Source organism: Psammomys obesus, unplaced genomic scaffold, assembly GCF_907164565.1.
Source record: "Psammomys obesus unplaced genomic scaffold, mPsaObe1.curated_primary_1811, whole genome shotgun sequence".
NCBI lineage: Eukaryota > Metazoa > Chordata > Mammalia > Rodentia > Muridae > Psammomys > Psammomys obesus.
The window spans coordinates 1,540,039-1,557,101 of NW_026593982.1; the positions used below are offsets into that span (position 1 = coordinate 1,540,039).

Below are 17,063 nucleotides of genomic sequence, written 5' to 3' on the forward strand. Positions count from 1 at the left end.
AGCTGGGCAAGCATATTGGTTCCTCCAGCTTAGTTACAGTGGTGCAGTCTACATGATGAAAATTACTCGTCTGTTCGAAGACGACCTCAGATCTCACACAGGAGCTAGGGCACATAGCCCCAGGGTTCCTGTACGTGCCTTTATGCTGTACCCACACAGGCATATATAAACACAACCCCGATCAAGCTGCAGAACATTCTCAACAGCACACAAGGTTCCTTCCTGCCCCTGCCCAGTTCATGAAGCCCCCAGGGAGAACCTGAAATTCTGACTTGTGCCACCATCCATTTTGTCTGGCCCTGCCTTCCAGCTCTGGAATCCTGCAGCATGTTCAGTTTGGTTCCTTTCCTGTAGGTAATACTAAATAGATTTGTCTCTTGTGATGGATACAGGTTCCTGAGATACATTGTGAGGTCCAGGCCAGCAAGTCTAGGGAGTAAGACCCTGCCTTAAACAAAAAATTTTTGTAACGATGATAATAATAGTTGGTTTTGTTTTTATGAGGCAGAGTCTCCTGTAGGTCAGGCCAGCTGTGGACCTCTAAGTGGTTCAGGATAGTGGTGAATGTCTCTTCCTCTTGGCTTCACCTCCCAAGTGCTGGGATTACAAGCACCCGCCCCACTGGCAAACAGTTTTTAAAAAATCAAACATTCCTTAAAATTTTTAAAAATTTGCAGCCCTGTGGCACAGGTCTGTAATCCCAGCACTCTGGGAAGCAGAGGCAGGCAATCTGTTGAGCTTGAGGCCAGCCTGGTCAACAAAGTGAGTCCAGGTCATCCCAGGCTACACAGAGAAGACCTGTGTCAAAAGAAAAAAAATTAAAATTATTTTGTGTAAGAGTGTTTTGCCGGCAGCCATATGTGTATTCCTTGCTTGGTGCCAGGAAGGTCAGAAGAAGGTAACGGAACCCTAGGTACTAGAATGGTTGGTGACCATTATGTGTGTTTTGGGAACCAAATCCAGGTACTCCACAAGAGCAACAAGTGCTTGTAACTACTGTTGAGCCATCTCTCCAGCCTCCCACAACAAGCATTAAATAAAACAAACTCTGTGTGTGTGTGTGTGTGTGTGTGTGTGTGTGTGTGTGTGTGTGTGTGTGTAGCCCTTGTAATTTCAGCATTTGGAAGGCAGGAGGCCAGTGGCTGTTGGCCCCCTCTGGCCCCTCAATCTGGACACCTCGGTTTCCAGCTAAATAGGGTACAGGGTGGCGGTACCTGGGAGTGGTGGGCGGAAGCAGGGCTACCAAGCTGCTGAGACTCACTTTCTCTCTTCTAGCTTCCGGGCCCTGGCTGTTGGTGAACAGAGCCGCCCTGATCTCGCAGGCCGGGCCCACCCGCGGCCCCCCATGAGCGCGCCCGGCTGACCGGCGAGGCGGCCGCGGTGGAGCCGGCGCGCCCCGAGGGCAGCGGGGCCATGGCCTCGCTGGACCTACCTTACCGCTGCCCGCGCTGCGGGGAGCATAAGCGCTTCCGGAGTCTGTCGTCGCTGCGCGCGCACCTGGAGTACAGCCACACTTACGAGACGCTCTACATCCTCTCCAAGACGAACAGCATCTGCGACGGGGCGGCGGCCGCCGCTGCCGCAGCAGCCGCAGCCTCTGGCTTCCCGCTGGCACCTGAGCCCGCTGCCCTGCTGGCTGTGCCTGGGGCTCGGCGCGAGGTCTTCGAGAGCACGTCCTTCCAGGGCAAGGAGCAGGCGGCGGGGCCAGCGCCCGCGGGGCCGCACCTGCTGCACCACCATCACCACCACGCGCCGCTCGCGCACTTCCCCGGTGACCTGGTGCCCGCCAGCCTGCCCTGCGAGGAGCTGGCCGAACCGGGGCTGGTGCCCGCCGCGCGCTATGCGCTCCGGGAGATCGAAATCCCACTCGGCGAACTGTTCGCGCGCAAGTCCGTGGCATCTTCGGCCTGCTCGACCCCGCCACCCGGGCCTGGCCCTGGTCCTTGTTCGGGGCCTGCCTCTGCATCGCCGGCGTCGCCATCGCCAGCGGACGTCGCCTACGAAGAGGGCTTGGCACGCCTCAAGATCCGCGCGCTGGAGAAGCTGGAGGTGGACCGGAGGCTGGAGCGGCTGAGCGAGGAGGTGGAGCAGAAGATTGCGGGGCAGGTGGGCCGGCTACAGGCCGAGCTGGAACGCAAGGCCGCAGAGTTGGAGACTGCGCGACAGGAGAGCGCACGCCTGGGTCGTGAGAAGGAGGAGCTGGAGGAGCGTGCATCTGAACTCTCGCGCCAAGTGGATGTGAGCGTGGAGCTGCTGGCCTCGCTTAAGCAGGACCTGGTGCATAAGGAACAGGAGCTGAGCCGCAAGCAACAGTGAGTAGGCCTTGGGGGTTCAGTGGGTAGGTGTCCGTGGATGTCACTCACTCATCCTGCATGTGCCGGGGGTGTCTTCATGCGGCCAGGTTTTGGGACATAAGTTCTGAGTCCGTGGTGGTGCTGTTAGTGAGCTGGAGAGTGTCATGGTTGTGATTTGGGATCTACGAGTGTCGAGTATTGTGCCCACCTTTAAGAACGTTTGTTTTTGATAACCAGGCCAGGCAGCGCTTGCATTTTGGTACCAGATCTTTTAGCCTACTCAAAAAGGCAGCCCAGTTCTCCATGTCCTCCTGCACGTGGTAAAAAGCATGCAGATGCAATTGCATCTTTTCCGGGTGCCATAAACTTGCTGCTTTTAACCTTCTACGTCTTTGGTCTTGGCTTCCTTGAAGGCTTTTCTTGTATTTGTAGTTGTTTTTGACCCTACTCTCTGGGGTCACTTTGCCACTTCCACCACTGTCCTGTGTCATCAGAAAAGTTCATGTTCATTATCTTACTGGATCACCTATACCATCTGATGAAGGCTTCCTCCTTATGTAGCCCAGGCAGCCTTTGCACTCAAGACCGTCTTGACCCAGCCTCACAAATGATTGCCGTGTACCACAGCACTTAGCTTTCCTCTCTTTGTCCCTTTTCTTCAGTATTTTCTGGCTTCTCACATGGAGCCTTATGAACTCCATAGAGTCAGGCATTGTGTTTGTCCCCATTGTCACATGAGTTTTGTTGAGGCAGGGATTTTCTTTTGTTGTTTTTGGTTTTGTTTGTTTGTTTAGGTTTCTCTGTGTATTCCTGGCTCACCTCGAATTCACCGTGATCCACTTGCCACTGTCTCACAAATGCTGGGATCCAAGGCGTTTGGTTCAGTCATGTTTTCCTAGTATCTCAAACTGTATCTGGCACCTAGTCTGCGAGTTTAATGGATGCGTGAACAGCTGTGTCCAGGTGGGGACATACACACGCTTGGGTAACTGAGTGTGCTGTGTGTTAGGTCCCTTGGATGCTGGGACAAACTACAGGAGTGCTTTCCGTCTCAGTGTTGATGGTCTCCCTGCCTTTAGATGCTTCCTAGAGAACGTGTGCGCATTTGAGCAGGTTGGGGAGCCTCCACGGTTCTTGGTGTATTTTAGAGCATGAGTGTGCCTGAGAATGAATGTGATTCCATACATAGGAACATGCTGGGGGCCATGTTAGAATATGTGAGGCTTTCAGTGTATGCTTGGTGTGTTCCTATGTGAGGAGCCAGTGTATTGAGGACACGGGGAACTGGGGGGGAGGGGTGTCTGCTTTGTTTATGGAACTCTGCCTATGCCTGGAGGTAACAGTCTGGGAATGAGCATACCTGTGACTGTGTCAGTGAGGACTGTGTGGATTTAGTTACACTTCTTGTTGCTGTGACAGAATAGCCCACACAGTCTAAAGGGCTGGCGATTGGGACTCATGGTAGAGGAGAGAACCAGCTCCTTCATGTTGTCCTCCAGCCTCTACCTGTGTAGGAGCACAGATTTGCTTAAATTGTTGTTTTAGATTTATCTTTGCTATTTTATTACGTGAATGAGCATTGTGCTTGCATATATGACTCTTGTGCCCACGGAGTCAGAAGAGGCTGTCAGATTCCCTGAAACTGGAGTAACAGGCGGTTGTGAGCCAGCATGTAGGTGCTGGGAACCAAATTCGGGTCTTCTGCAAGATTAACAAGTGGCTGAGTGCTCTCCCCAGCCAAGTGTACTAAAATATGTATTTTGAAGGAACTTGGAGGAAAAATGGGTCTCTTTTGCCTCATGGTTTGGGTAAACACAGTCTATCATGGCAGGAAGAGTGTAGTCTCAGGAGTATGAGGCCGCTGTTCAAATTGTGTCAGCCAGGAAACAGAGAGAGACGGAGGCATGCTGCTCAACTAGCTTTCAGGTTTTATTCAGTTTGAGACCCCAGCCCATGGAATGGTGCTATCCAAGTTTAGGGTAGATCTCCCTACCTCAGTCAGCACTATCAAGAAACTTCCTCACAGACGCGTCCAGAGGTTTGTCTCCTAGGTGATTCTAGATTCTGTCAAGTTGACAGTATAAACGGGTATCCTATTGTGCGTGTGTCTTGTGTGTCTGCCTGTTTGCAGTGTGTGTGCCATTCTGTGGGCTTGTGTGCTGGGCATTATCCCTGGGTCCATGAGCAAACACCATAGGCCACTGTCTTGGGTATCTCTCCACTGGCCAGGCTTTCCTCCAGTGGAAAGTTTGAGGGCAGTCAGGCTAGGGACCTGGAGTAAGAGACTGCTCCCGGCCCAGGGAGGTGGTGCAGATCGACCAGTTCCTGAAGGAGACGGCGGCTCGGGAGGCCAGCGCCAAGCTGCGGCTGCAGCAGTTCATTGAGGAGCTCCTGGAGCGCGCAGACAGGGCCGAGCGCCAGTTGCAGGTCATCAGTAGCAGCTGTGGCAGCACACCGAGTGCCAGCCTGGGCAGAGGAGGTGGGGGCAGTGCCTCGGGGCCTGGAGGGCGAGGCCCCGGCAGAATGGTGAGTATGTGTACCTGCCCTGGCTTCTCACTTGCTCATGTGGTCCCGACAGCCTTCCACACACCACACCGCTTTGCCTCTTTTGCCTGCAACCGCTGGTCTGAAGTGGGGGTGGGGGAGGTACACTCTGACAGGGTGGGAGTGCTGGCTCTGAGGCTGTAGCCAGGCATCTTCTATAGCCCCAGCCTTTGGAAGCCCATCTTTCCATTTCAAATGAGCGCCTAGGAACCAACCTTAAGCTGGGTGTTGGGATGCTGGGTGGATGGCTTGGGAGGGGATTTGGGAGCCTGCCTGTCTGGACTGTCTGTCTGTCCATTCGTCCATCTTTCCCAACTTTTTTCTTCTCTCTTCTCTCTTTTCTTCTCTCCATCTTCCTCTCTCTCCTACTCTTGCCTTCTTCTCTGGCCTTCTCTGCCCATCCTTCCTTTCCCTTCCTCTCTGGGGGCTGCAGCGAGATCACCATGCAGGCCCAGCTGTGCCAAGCACGTACGCCGTGTCACGGCATGGCTCCTCTCCCAGCACAGGGTAAGCCTCGGGCTTGGCCCACCCCACACAGCCTACCCTCACCCTGGAAGGTCTGCTGGCCCATCAGAGGCTTGTCTCCTTCTCTGCCCACCCTTCCCTGGTATCACCATTCTGCCTTTCCACGCTCAGGGAACTTTCGGAAGGCAGGACAGTGGGCTACCCTTGGCTGGTGGTAAGGAAAGTGTGGGAGTCAGAGCAGTCTGCTATCCCCCAGCCTTCACTATGCACTCCCCCACCCACCCCAGGGCCTCCAGCCGTGTACCAGCTGCATCCCAGAGCTCAGGCTGCTATGACAGTGACAGTCTGGAGCTGCCCCGGCCAGAGGAAGGGCCCTCGGAGGACAGTGGCCCTGGGGGCTTGGGTTCACGGGCCCAGGCTACCAACGGTGGTTCAGAGCGGTCCCAGCCCCCTCGTAGTTCAGGCCTACGACGACAGGCCATCCAGAACTGGCAGCGCCGACCGCGCCGTCACAGCACCGAGGGGGAGGAGGGTGACGTCTCAGATGTGGGCTCCCGAACTACTGAGTCAGAGGCTGAGGGCCCCTCTGATGTCCCACGCCCTGGACCTGCTGTAGCTGGGCCCTTGAACAGCTGCCGTCTCTCAGGTAAGTCCTGGGAGAGTGGGTGGGGAATCCAGCCTTCCAGGGTGCTGGGATCTCTTGGGATACAGGGTGGAGGATGATCCTTGGCCATTTGCCTACCTGTCAAACGCCTTCCAAGCTTGGAGCGAGGGGTGGGGGATGTGCAGTGACCTCAGGATGCCCCATTCAAGGGAGTTTGTGTACATGGTGGGCTCCGTCACAGGTAGGGAGAGGAGCTGAGTGTTTAGCCTCTGAAGCACCTTGCACAGAGCAGGGGTTTGGCAGAGTAGCTTTGTACTTATGTGGAAGGCTTAGAAGGTCAGAGTCAGGTGATCCTTGGAAAGTGTAGGGCTACCCTCGGGTAGTTTCATTAGTGGAGTGCTTGAAACTGAACCTGGTGGCATGCACCTATATTCCTAGAACTTGGGTAGCAAGTGCAGGAGAATCAGAAGTTCAAGATCATTGTGGGCTACATTGCGAATTCAAGACTAGGCTGGAATACATGAGACCATGTCCAGAAAAGTTTTTGGTGGGTGACACAGAAGCAGACATCACCCTTTTCTGATTAATAAAGTTTGGGGTACTGTAAAGAAAGGGAGAGCAGAGGCCTTGTCTTCCCAGTGGTCACCGGTGGGGGGGGGTGACCCATACTCCTGCAAGCTCCTGCCCTTCCCCAGCCCCCACCCACAGCCCTGAGCTGGTCTCTTACTTTGTACTCTCCTTTGGTGTTCTGCAGCCCGCCCCGAAGGAGGCAGTGGGCGAGGCCGTCGAGTGGAGAGAGGTAGCCCCTCACGCTCCAATGAGGTCATCAGCCCGGAAATCCTCAAGATGCGAGCTGCCCTCTTCTGTATCTTCACCTACCTGGATACCCGTACGCTGCTGCATGCTGCAGAGGTCTGTCGGGACTGGCGCTTTGTGGCCCGCCATCCTGCCGTCTGGACGAGAGTGCTACTGGAGAATGCCCGAGTCTGTTCCAAGGTACCTGCCCCTGCCCTCCTGGGAGCCCAGCTTTTACCAGCAGAACTGACTTAAGTCTAGTCTCTGTAACCCCTTTATAGCCCTGGTTCCCCAGGCTCATGGTGCCTCCTACTCGGGGCTAACCCATCAGCAGTCGACCATGTTCATACCTCTGTTCATATCACTTGATCTTTCCCAGTTCCTGGCGATGTTGGCCCAGTGGTGTACCCAGGCTCACTCATTAACATTACAGAATCTGAAGCCCCGACAGCGGGGAAAGAAGGAGAGCAAGGAAGAATATGCCCGCAGCACCCGGTGAGGCCTGCGGTGGGTGGGTGGCATGGGTGCTTCTGGGCTACAGTCCAGGAGTTAAGTGGGGAGGCTTCCCAGATGAGGACCACCAGCAGCTCCCTGACCTGTTTGGTCATCCTCAGGGGCTGCCTTGAAGCAGGGCTGGAGTCCCTGCTGAAGGCGGCCGGTGGGAACCTGCTGATCCTGCGCATTTCCCACTGCCCCAACATCCTTACTGACCGGTCCCTCTGGCTGGCCAGCTGCTACTGCCGTGCGCTGCAGGCTGTCACCTACAGGTAGGTCTTTCCTGCCAGAAGCACAGCTCCCCTCTTCTGTGCCTTGGTTCCCAAAGGTCCCTAGATACCACATGCTCTTGCCTCTTGATGGGAACAGAGGCGGCAAAGATGGGCCACTTGAGGTTTGGCTTTTCCACAGGAGTGCCACAGACCCTGTTGGCCATGAGGTGATCTGGGCCCTGGGCGCAGGCTGCAGAGAGATTGTCTCCCTCCAGGTGGCGCCACTTCACCCGTGGTAAGCCCAGGCAAGGGGAGGGAGGTGGGGGGGGGGGGGGGAGGAGCAGTGGGCCTGAGCAGAGGTCAGGTCAGCTGTTGTGGACAGATTACACACATTGATTATTCTGTTGATAATTAGGAGCAGGGCTAGCCGGGCAGGTGTAGCACTGTAATCCCAGCACTCTGGGAGACAGAGGCAGGCAGATCTCTTGTGAGTTCAAGGCCAGCCTGGACTTCAAAGTGAGTTCAGGACAGCCAAGGCTACACAGAAAAACCCTATCTTGAGAAGAAAAAACAAAACAAAACAAAAAATAAAATGGGAGCAGGGCTGTAATATGGGACCTGGAGTCTTGCTCTTGCTTGCTTGCTAGCAGGGCCACTTAAATTTTTTCAGTATATATTTTGGGGAAGGAATTTGGTATGTGTATAGAGGTCAGGGAACAACTTAACAGAAGTCTCATTCTTTCCTTCTACCATGTGAGTCTGTGAGATCAAATTTATGTCATCAGGCATTATGGTAAATGCCTTGACCCGCTGAGCCATCCTGACAGCCTGGCATTGCTACTCATGCTTAGTTTTGCAGCTTAGATAATGAGAGCTGTTCCTGGCTCAGTGATGTCCTATCCACAGAGACTTTACAGTCCATACTATGTGATCAGTCAGCAGTAGCCTGACATAGTGGAAGCAGGTCAGGGAAGTCATTAATAACACACCAGAGGAAACTAGGTGATGTCACACACCTGTCATAGGCCCAGAGATTGTGAATTTGAGACCTGTATAAGCAATTTAGCAAGAGTTCATCTCAAAACAAGAACAAATGTGTGGTTGGACAACCCAGGGTATGAATGGTCGCTTGCTCTACTTGGAACTTCCTCAAATTACCAGGCTTCTCTGTGCCCTGCCCCTACCCTCCCAGTGATCTCCCTAGGTGCCAGCCCCTCCGGCATCCACTAATATGCTTTCTCTAATACCCTGGCGTAGTCGCATTGTGGTCTCCTGCTTGGCTCCCACTGGCCCCCATTCAACCCTTAGTAGCATCTGTTCTGTAGTAATTTTTAGTTAAGGCTCCTCTACTAGACAGTTCCCAAGGCAGACTCCATGAAAGTACATTTTTGAGTACTTGCTACCACGGGCATATCAGATGGCAGAGCTACTGTTGCCTGAGTGGATGTTCAGGGGTCAAGTTGGTGTGAGTGGGGTAGGCAAGCCCACGATGATGTTGGAAGTCAAGCTGGGAAATGTTGGGAAGGCCTTGCTAAGAGATGTAGACCTGCTGGGTGGTGGCGCACACCTTTAGCCCCAGCACTTGGGAGGCAGAGGCAGGTGGGTCCCTGAATTTGAGGCCAGCCTGGCCTACAGAGTGAGTTCCAGGATATCCAGGGCTACACAGTGAAAGCCTGTCTCAGAAAAAAAGCAGGAAAAAAAAAATGCAGACAGACCTGTGCATCTTATCTAGAAAGTACTAGGAAACTAACGGGGAGATGGTCAGTTTCAAGACGGGATTTGAGTCAGGCCTGGTGGCACATGCCTGTCATCTCAGCTCTTGGGAGGTAGAAGCAAGAGGCTCCTCAGCTGTATCATGAGTTTGAAGTCACTCAGCCTGGGCTACATGAGAGACTCTTAAAAAAAACCTATAAACAATTAAAGTCATAAAGGTACCGAAAGCTAGGTGTCTATAATCTCAGCACTTGGGAGGCTGAGGCAGGAGGATTGCTACAAGTTCAAGAACATGTGGCAGAGGCTCTGGAGAAAGGTCAGAATGCTAAAATGTTGTATGTCACAGGGCAGGAGGGTAGGAGCCTCGTCTTCATTGTCACCCTGCACTCCAGAGCCTGGCTTGTCTGTTGCGGCTGTAACACACACTTGATAACTGCCTGATGAGTATCTGGCCACCAGGTGCAGGGTGAATGGAGACCAGGGTGAGGCTCTGCTTGCTCTACAGCTCTGGATGGCCCACAGTCTAAAGCTGCCAGATGTAGCCAGAGGGGAGAAGACAGAGTCAGAGATGAGCTGTTTTCTGACTTGAAAGGCTGGCCTGTTGGCAAAGCCTCCTTGCCTGAGGCATGGAAAAGAATCCGCCAGTGATGATCCCACTTGAGAATACAATGGCTCCCTGACCACTCTCCACTCTCTGTTCTTCAGCCAGCAGCCCACCAGGTTCAGCAACCGTTGCCTGCAGATGATTGGACGCTGTTGGCCCCACCTCCGGGCCCTGGGCGTAGGTGGTGCCGGCTGTGGGGTGCAGGGCCTGGCATCGCTTGGTGAGTCTTTCCATGCGGTTGGTAAGAAGCAGGCACGGGTGAGATGCTGTCTGCACAGTCCCGCCAGAGTTCGGGACTGCAGCCTGGGTGATGGTGAGAGACAGTGCTGGACGGATGGGGCAGGGAGTTTGTCACCAGGCCTCTCTTCTTCCTCTCCTAGCAAGAAACTGTATGCGGCTGCAGGTCCTGGAACTGGACCATGTGTCAGAGATTACCCAGGAGGTGGCGGCTGAGGTCTGCCGGGAAGGCCTGAAAGGACTGGAGATGCTGGTGCTCACGGCCACCCCTGTCACCCCTAAGGCTCTGCTCCATTTTAACAGTGAGCAATGGGGGTTTGGGAGTGCGGGGCAGGGTATGGCTATCCTTGGACATTTTGCAGCACTGGGTGAACTTTTCCTGGAGTGTTGGAAACAGATGCTTGCTCCTCCAAATAATGCCACCAGAACCCATCTTGGAGAACCATTGTGTTTACTTAGCGTGGGTCACCCTAAAGAACCTGTGCACTCAAGTCTCAGCACAGGGGACAGGCACCTCATAGCTCTTCGTACAGCGGTGCCTGCAGGGACCACATGCATCTGGGGCAAAGTTGCACACATCTGGGAGAGATGGGGAGTAGGGCCTGGCAGATAGCCCAGGTGAGGGTATGCCTGATAACGCTTAAGTTCTTCTGAGGGAAAAATTAATAGGAATAACCTTGAGAGTCTCTTGGGATAGTCATAGCCACTCTGATGAAATGGTAATGGCTGTTCCACTGCTACAAGCAGGTAGTGTGACCGTTTCCTGTTGTTCCAACAAGCATGCACCAGTGCTGGGGCAGACAGTGTTTTCGCCTTGGCTCATTCTGAGTCTCTGTGAGGCCATGGTTGGCACTTCAGGCCCTGCGGCGTTTAGTGTCACCTGTTCAGCTGCGCAGGATGTCCACTGTTCTGTGCTGGCCTACAGTGGCACCAAGAGTTGTGTGTGTGGTGCCGTTAGTTCCCATGCGAGCCTCCCACTGAGGTAGAAGCAGAGAGCAGCAAACAAGGGTTGCGATGCTGCTCTTCAGAGTGTGACCTTGCTTTCTGAAACCTGCAGTCTGATCTTTATTTTCTAGATGGTAGGCTAAACTATGTTTAAGACCTCAGGGGCATTTCTTGGGGTAAGGACTAAATGCTGATTCCTTGGCTGCCCACACCCTCCCATCTGCCTTCCCTGTGAACCACTGCTCAGGATCATGTGGCCTCTGGGAAATCTCCATAATCTTCCCTCTTCCCCCAGTACTGGGAATTAAATCCAGGCCTTTAGGAGCTGTACCACTAAACTATGCTCCCAGTCCCTCCCCTCCCCCTTTATGAGACAGGGTTTCTCTGCATAGCCTTGGCTGTGCTGGAGCGCACTATGTAGATCAGGCTGCCCTCTGCCTTCCCAGTGGAAGGGACTAAAGGTGTGCTTCACCACACCTGGCTTTTTCCATTTTTATTTTGAGACAGTCTCACTAAGCTGTACCGGCAGACCTTGAACTTCCGATCCCCCAGCCTTACATCTCTTGAGTAGCTGGGGTGACTTTGACCTTATCACCTCCTGGGCCCTCCTCTTACCTTATTCTTTGTGTCTATCTAAATGGTCCATCAGAACTCACTATCCAGTCCTCCAGATCATGCTCTTCAGGCCCCTTCCAGCTCCTGACCTCTCTCTGCCTCTCCCTGACAGCATAGCTGCTAGTTCTTGAAATTCTTGCTTCAAGACTGGATTGCCTCCAACCTCCCCCGCTCCACATTCAGCCTGAGTTCAGCAGCTCTGCCCCTTTAGTCATTTCCAAATGCCCAGGCCATGGTACTCTGCCAAGAAGTTGCTAGGGCACTGAGCAGCTCATTGTCACACTTGTCCTCCCAGGACATCTTTACCCATCTTCTTAAGATGCTCTGTTACAAGCTGCAGCCAGCACAGGCTTGGCACTCCTTGCTGTGGCTAGCCCCTATTTGTTCCTCAGTGGGGCTCTGCTCTCATTCGTGAGAGGAAAAGATGCAGCCCACTGCCCTTGCTAAGCCCTGACCCCCTTACTATCTTCTCCCAGGCATCTGCCGGAATCTCAAATCCATTGTGGTGCAGATCGGGATTGCTGATTACTTCAAAGAGCCCAGCAGTCCCGAGGCTCAGAAGCTGTTTGAGGATATGGTGACAAAACTCCAGGTGAGAGGTGGCCTCTTAAGGCCATCAAGATCCCTTGGCCTGGGCTGGTGAGGGTGGCAGTAGTTCACTTGTCCAGTACTAAGGACGAGCTAACTTAGGGCTCTTATCTACAGGCCCTTCGACGAAGGCCTGGCTTCTCGAAGATTCTGCACATCAAGGTAGAAGGTGGCTGCTAACCCGGGCAAGGGGCGGCAGGGCCCCTGCCAGCCCCACATCAAGGCGCTCTTTGGAACTCTGGAGGGGCCCTGGCTTGGACTAGACCCTTGGAGGCCTCATGTTACCCCAGGTTCCTGACAGTGATTGAATATCCTGTCCAGTTGGGACAGCAGAGTGACAGGTGACCCAGAGCACTGCCTCCCCAGGGCAGGGGCTTGGACAGACAATGCTGCCCTGAGAACTCCCTCACATCCCCAGTGGCAGCAGCCTTCTGGCACAGCTGGCACACCAGCACCTGGTTGTCACTGCTCAGAGGATCTGCAGTAGCCATCCAGCGGCTCCTCAGCTGCTCAGGCAGGTCTCTCCTTCCTGAGGCCATCTCCTGGTCAGGAGCCTGTCAGGTCACAGACCAGAAGGGGCTTAAGGCAGCTCACACATAGCAAGGAGGGCTCTTCTCCCTTTTCCCTGGCTAGGCCCTCTGCAGGGCACTCCCTTCAGACAGAGGGCCTTTCTTCCAGATTTGTATTCTCCAGTGATGATGCAGGCAAGCCTAGGAACCCAGGTACAAGGTTAGCTGAAAGTTGGACAGGGCCATAGGAATGGGTTTCCAAGGGTAAAAAATGTCTAGAACTCCCTAGGAAGAGGCCCACACTTCCCAAGCAGGTAAAGGACTGGCCAGTTTGGAGGAGACTGTTTCTAAGACAAAAGACTTATCATCTCACACCCCAGAGCTAAGCTCAAAGCAGTCTCTGGGGCAGAGGTCCCAGCAAAGCTACAGTAAGAAGGGACCTCTTAACCCAGGCACTTTAGGATTTCCCAAAGTCTTTCAGGCGGCAAGGCCATTAAGAGGGAGGACCTTTGGCTACCTGCTGTGCTGGGGCTTGGGGAAAGGGGGATTGCTTGAGGAGGAGGCTTTGGCAAGGAGCCAGATTCTGGTGCCAGACAGGAAGAATTTCCACAGCCTGTCTTCCTAAGTCTTTACAGCCCTGGGCAGAAACCACAGAATATTTGGGGTTGGGTGTCAGTGGCCTTGCACTGTACCTGAAAAGTCTGTCTGAGCGCCAAAGTCCCACAGACTGAGCATCCCTAGCTGAGTTTCTCCTCTCAGAACTTGGATTTGGCTGCAACCATGAGTCTTGGCAACCCTCATTTGGGCCCATCTTTCAAATGCCTGGCTTGTCATCCAAATCTTAAGAGTTTTCTTTGCTCCTGTGTAAGGTGGAATCCTTTTGCCAGTTTTCTCCAGCTGTGCCACAACCTGGACTGGGCACTAAGCCATCTGGGTTACTGCCTAACAGGTCCCTTGCTTTGCTGCACACCCTCCCGCTCAATGCTCCCAGGTCCCATAGCTCTGGCCCAGCTCATCATTATTGAGTTCTGTGGCTTGTTCTGTCCCTGCTTTCTGAAGACTAAAATGCCAAGGTTGTCAATGCTGGATACTCCATGCCCAGTCCTGCATGAAACCTTGGCTGTGTGGTATCTATATGCCCCTACCTCTCACAGCTGCCTCCAGTTGCTCCCGCCTCCTCAGCTCCGTCCCCAGGAGTCACAGGCAACAGCACAACTTCCCTCTCCCTTAGTGGCCCGGGAGGGAGGCGGAGGTGCACTTGGGGTCCAGTGCTGCCTTCGGCAGGTCAGTTGTGCCAGCTACATCCATGCAGCCCCTGCCCTGAGACTCTTATGACCAGAGGTGCTGCCCTTCCTGTCTCTTGGATAAAGCACAAAGTGATGTGGTAGTTGGCCACACCTGCCCCTAGGGGCTTCCATTCCTCAGCCGCAGGATTTGGACATCTCCCTGGGTAGGGAAGGCATTAGAATGCCTGGAGGGGGGAAACAGGTCAGGGTACACAGCCGTCAGGGTAGGGAGCATGCTAGTCCCAGGCTCTACTCTATCTACACAGCATCCTGATCCATGGAGAGGGAAACCTAGCCCTTCTGTTGACACAAGTCTGCCCTCTGAACGGCTTTTGAAAGAAACCTGTGTTCTTGTGTTAAGTAAAGGTGGGTAGAGTGAAAATTGCAGACCTAAGCCTTTATCAACCTAAGTGACAGGTCACTGTGTCCTGCCTGAGTCTTGGGCGTCTTAGTCTTAAGGCATGACTTGAGACGCAGATCTGCCCCCGCCCCCGACTTGTGGTTCCTTTGCTTTTTCCCCAGGGGACCAACCCTGCTTTTGGGTGCTGTACTCAATTCCATCTTCAGCAGTCACAGAACCAGTTGCTGATGGGGCACATGGCTTCCTTAGGAGCACCTTAGCTGTTCTTCAGCCACTCAAAGGGGAGCCCCTTGCGTCTCATACTTAATATTAAGTACAGAAAGAGTGCATGAGGGCATGCCCTGCTCCAGAAACACTGGTCTATGGAGAAGGCTCATGGGTGGCAGCCACTTGGTATCTCTTCCACTCCCATCCCCTGCCACACAGCCTGGCCCTAGCAACTGAGTTGCGGCATGTTTAGCTTGAGTACTTCATGCTTACTTACACAGGCTGTTTTTCCCCACAATATGGCAAAAATGTATGCACCCCTGCCTGGAACCCCAGCTTTCCACCCATCAACAGAGAGCACCCTGAAAAAAAAAATTAAAAAAACAAAACAAAACCCTCATTGACAATAGAAGCTGAGTCAGCCTCAAGAATTGCCTCAGAAACCTAACAAAGAGGCCTCCTTCCCATGGCTTGCTCCTCCGTTTCCAGCTCTGATCTAGAATGCAGAACACAGGTAGTAAGCTGTCAACCTGTCTCTGTAAGGCACTAAGTTGAAGGAAAACTTCCCAGAGCAACAGTTGGTGCCAAAGATAGTTCCTGGTGAACTCGGGGAAAAGTGAGATTAAGTGGAATGGCCCAGTGCCCCGGAGTTAACCACTGATGGGATGAACCTTAGCCTGTCAGCCCCTGAAGACTTGGCAGTCTTTCTGCCCCTAGTGGCCATGCTTTCTCATCTAGCCTCGGCGTAGGCCAGTCTCTCTGTAATATATTAATGTGTGATGTGTATATTCACTCCTGGACAAGTGAGCTCAGCTGGAGTCCTTACCCAAAAGGACAAGGCTGAAGGTTGGGTGAAGAGCAGAAAATTAGGCTTTCCTCAACATTTTGGGACTTTAGTCCCAAGACTGCCCGAGACAATCAAGCAGGCACTCCACCATGAGGCCAGCTCTGGGCCTCTGCCATTATCACAGCCCAGGGGGAGCTTGGCCTGGAACCCTCCAGCCTCTGCTCAGCCCTGGTAAGGGTCTGAGGCCTGAGGTGGCTCAGAGGGCATTTGCTGGTGGGACCACAGCTGGATCCTAGGCCCTGCCTTCCTGTGCACAGCCAGGCTATAAACTGCCCCGTGCATACTAGGCAGAGGGGTGGGTAGCAACTTTTGGTTTTAGTTTTGTTAATAAAGTGGTGCCTGTACCTCCAGCCCCCAGGGGGCCTTCCCTGGCCCCACTTATCTGCCCCACCCAGGCATTGCCATCCCAGCACTTTGCTCCATGTCACCCAGATGCCCTTTGCCGAATGTATCAGCGTATGTATCTAAAAGGACTCTTGGGCATCATTGGTTCTGTATCCAATAAAAAATGGTGAAACTGAAAACTGTCTGACGGCCATTTTTGTCAGACACCAGGCCCTATCATGTTGTGTCTCTTGCTTATGGGAGTTTCATATAGCCTAGGCTAGCCTCGAACTCTACAAAGATAAACCTTGAGCTCCTGGTCTTACTGTCTCCAGCTCTCAGGTGCTTGGAGTACGTGTGTACATCATACCCAGTTTGTGTCATCCTGGGAATCAAATAGGGCTTCTACACATGATAGGCAAGCACCTCACCAGCAAACATCCTCAGCCTGCATTACAACTTTTTTTTTACAGGTAAGGACACTGAGGTAGGACCCAGTCAATGGCATAAATGAAGGCACCCTCAGGGCTGCGGATAAATGCTGGGGCTACCCGTGTCAAACTTGCTTTTGACATTCAAATACACCAAACCTCTACCCTGAAGTAAACACAGGCAGAACAGGAGTAGGCACTGTCTACCATGGCGGCTTCTACCATTGGCTCCCTTCAGGAGGCAGCCAATCACTTTTCCCTTTGTTGAGACCAAGCTGCTACCATAGCCTGGTCTCAATTTCACAAAATGGGCTGCTTGCACTGGGTGTCTGGCCTACAGTGCATGCTGTACATGTTGCGAGCCAGCAATTTCAACCTAGTCACAGGAAGAGCGAACACCTGCTCACGAACCCTGCCCAGCCTCAAGGCCAACTACACAAAAAGACTCCTCCAGCCCATGACCAGTAGCTACAGCTTGAGCTTGGGGGCATCTGGCAGTACTGAGGTACTGGTAGACCCTGGAAGCCTTCTGTACCAACAACTCTTAACTGCACTTGGTCACAAGAAAGCAGGAGCTTGGCTAGTGACACACAAGCCAGTTGCCCCAGCACCTGTAGGAGACAAAGCATGTCAAGCGAGGCCCAAGTGAATCTAACAGTACAGAGACTGATCAACCCAGGGAAAAATTAGGGCTGGGCAGGTAGCTCAGTGGCAAGTGCTTGCCTAGCAAATATCAGATCCTGGGTTCAAGCCACAGTACCAGTTTAAACTAAAAGGGGACTCTGAAGGTGACCGAGCAAAAGAGAAGAGCTGTTTTCTTTCAAAGCCTTAAAAGCTGCTAGAGTCCAAAGATTACATACAGATGCCCTGATACTTGCAGAGTCATCACTTAAAAGTGTTAGGATGAAACACCTGAGCTCGGAACATGAAGTACAGAAAGAGCAGACATGGAACATGACCAGATACTGTATTGTGTACAGTGTTGGG

At 53.3% G+C, this 17,063-nt stretch overlaps 1 protein-coding gene across 3 annotated transcripts in view; it reads left to right on the plus strand.

Moving 5' to 3' along the window:
* The window catches only part of Fbxo41 (F-box protein 41), a 31,643-nt gene extending 15,805 nt beyond the window's left edge, over positions 1-15,838 (plus strand). For all 3 annotated transcript variants that reach the window (XM_055617638.1, XM_055617639.1, XM_055617640.1), the window contains 12 exons: positions 1,276-2,312; positions 4,595-4,820; positions 5,272-5,345; positions 5,591-5,949; positions 6,662-6,903; positions 7,082-7,197; positions 7,317-7,469; positions 7,609-7,704; positions 9,828-9,946; positions 10,107-10,265; positions 12,000-12,115; positions 12,229-15,838. In XM_055617638.1, coding sequence (XP_055473613.1) covers positions 1,414-2,312; positions 4,595-4,820; positions 5,272-5,345; positions 5,591-5,949; positions 6,662-6,903; positions 7,082-7,197; positions 7,317-7,469; positions 7,609-7,704; positions 9,828-9,946; positions 10,107-10,265; positions 12,000-12,115; positions 12,229-12,291 — 2,622 coding nt within the window. In that variant the 5' untranslated portion in view covers positions 1,276-1,413 and the 3' untranslated portion in view covers positions 12,292-15,838. The remainder of the gene's footprint in view (positions 1-1,275; positions 2,313-4,594; positions 4,821-5,271; positions 5,346-5,590; positions 5,950-6,661; positions 6,904-7,081; positions 7,198-7,316; positions 7,470-7,608; positions 7,705-9,827; positions 9,947-10,106; positions 10,266-11,999; positions 12,116-12,228) is intronic.
* The last annotated feature ends 1,225 nt before the right edge of the window (positions 15,839-17,063 follow it).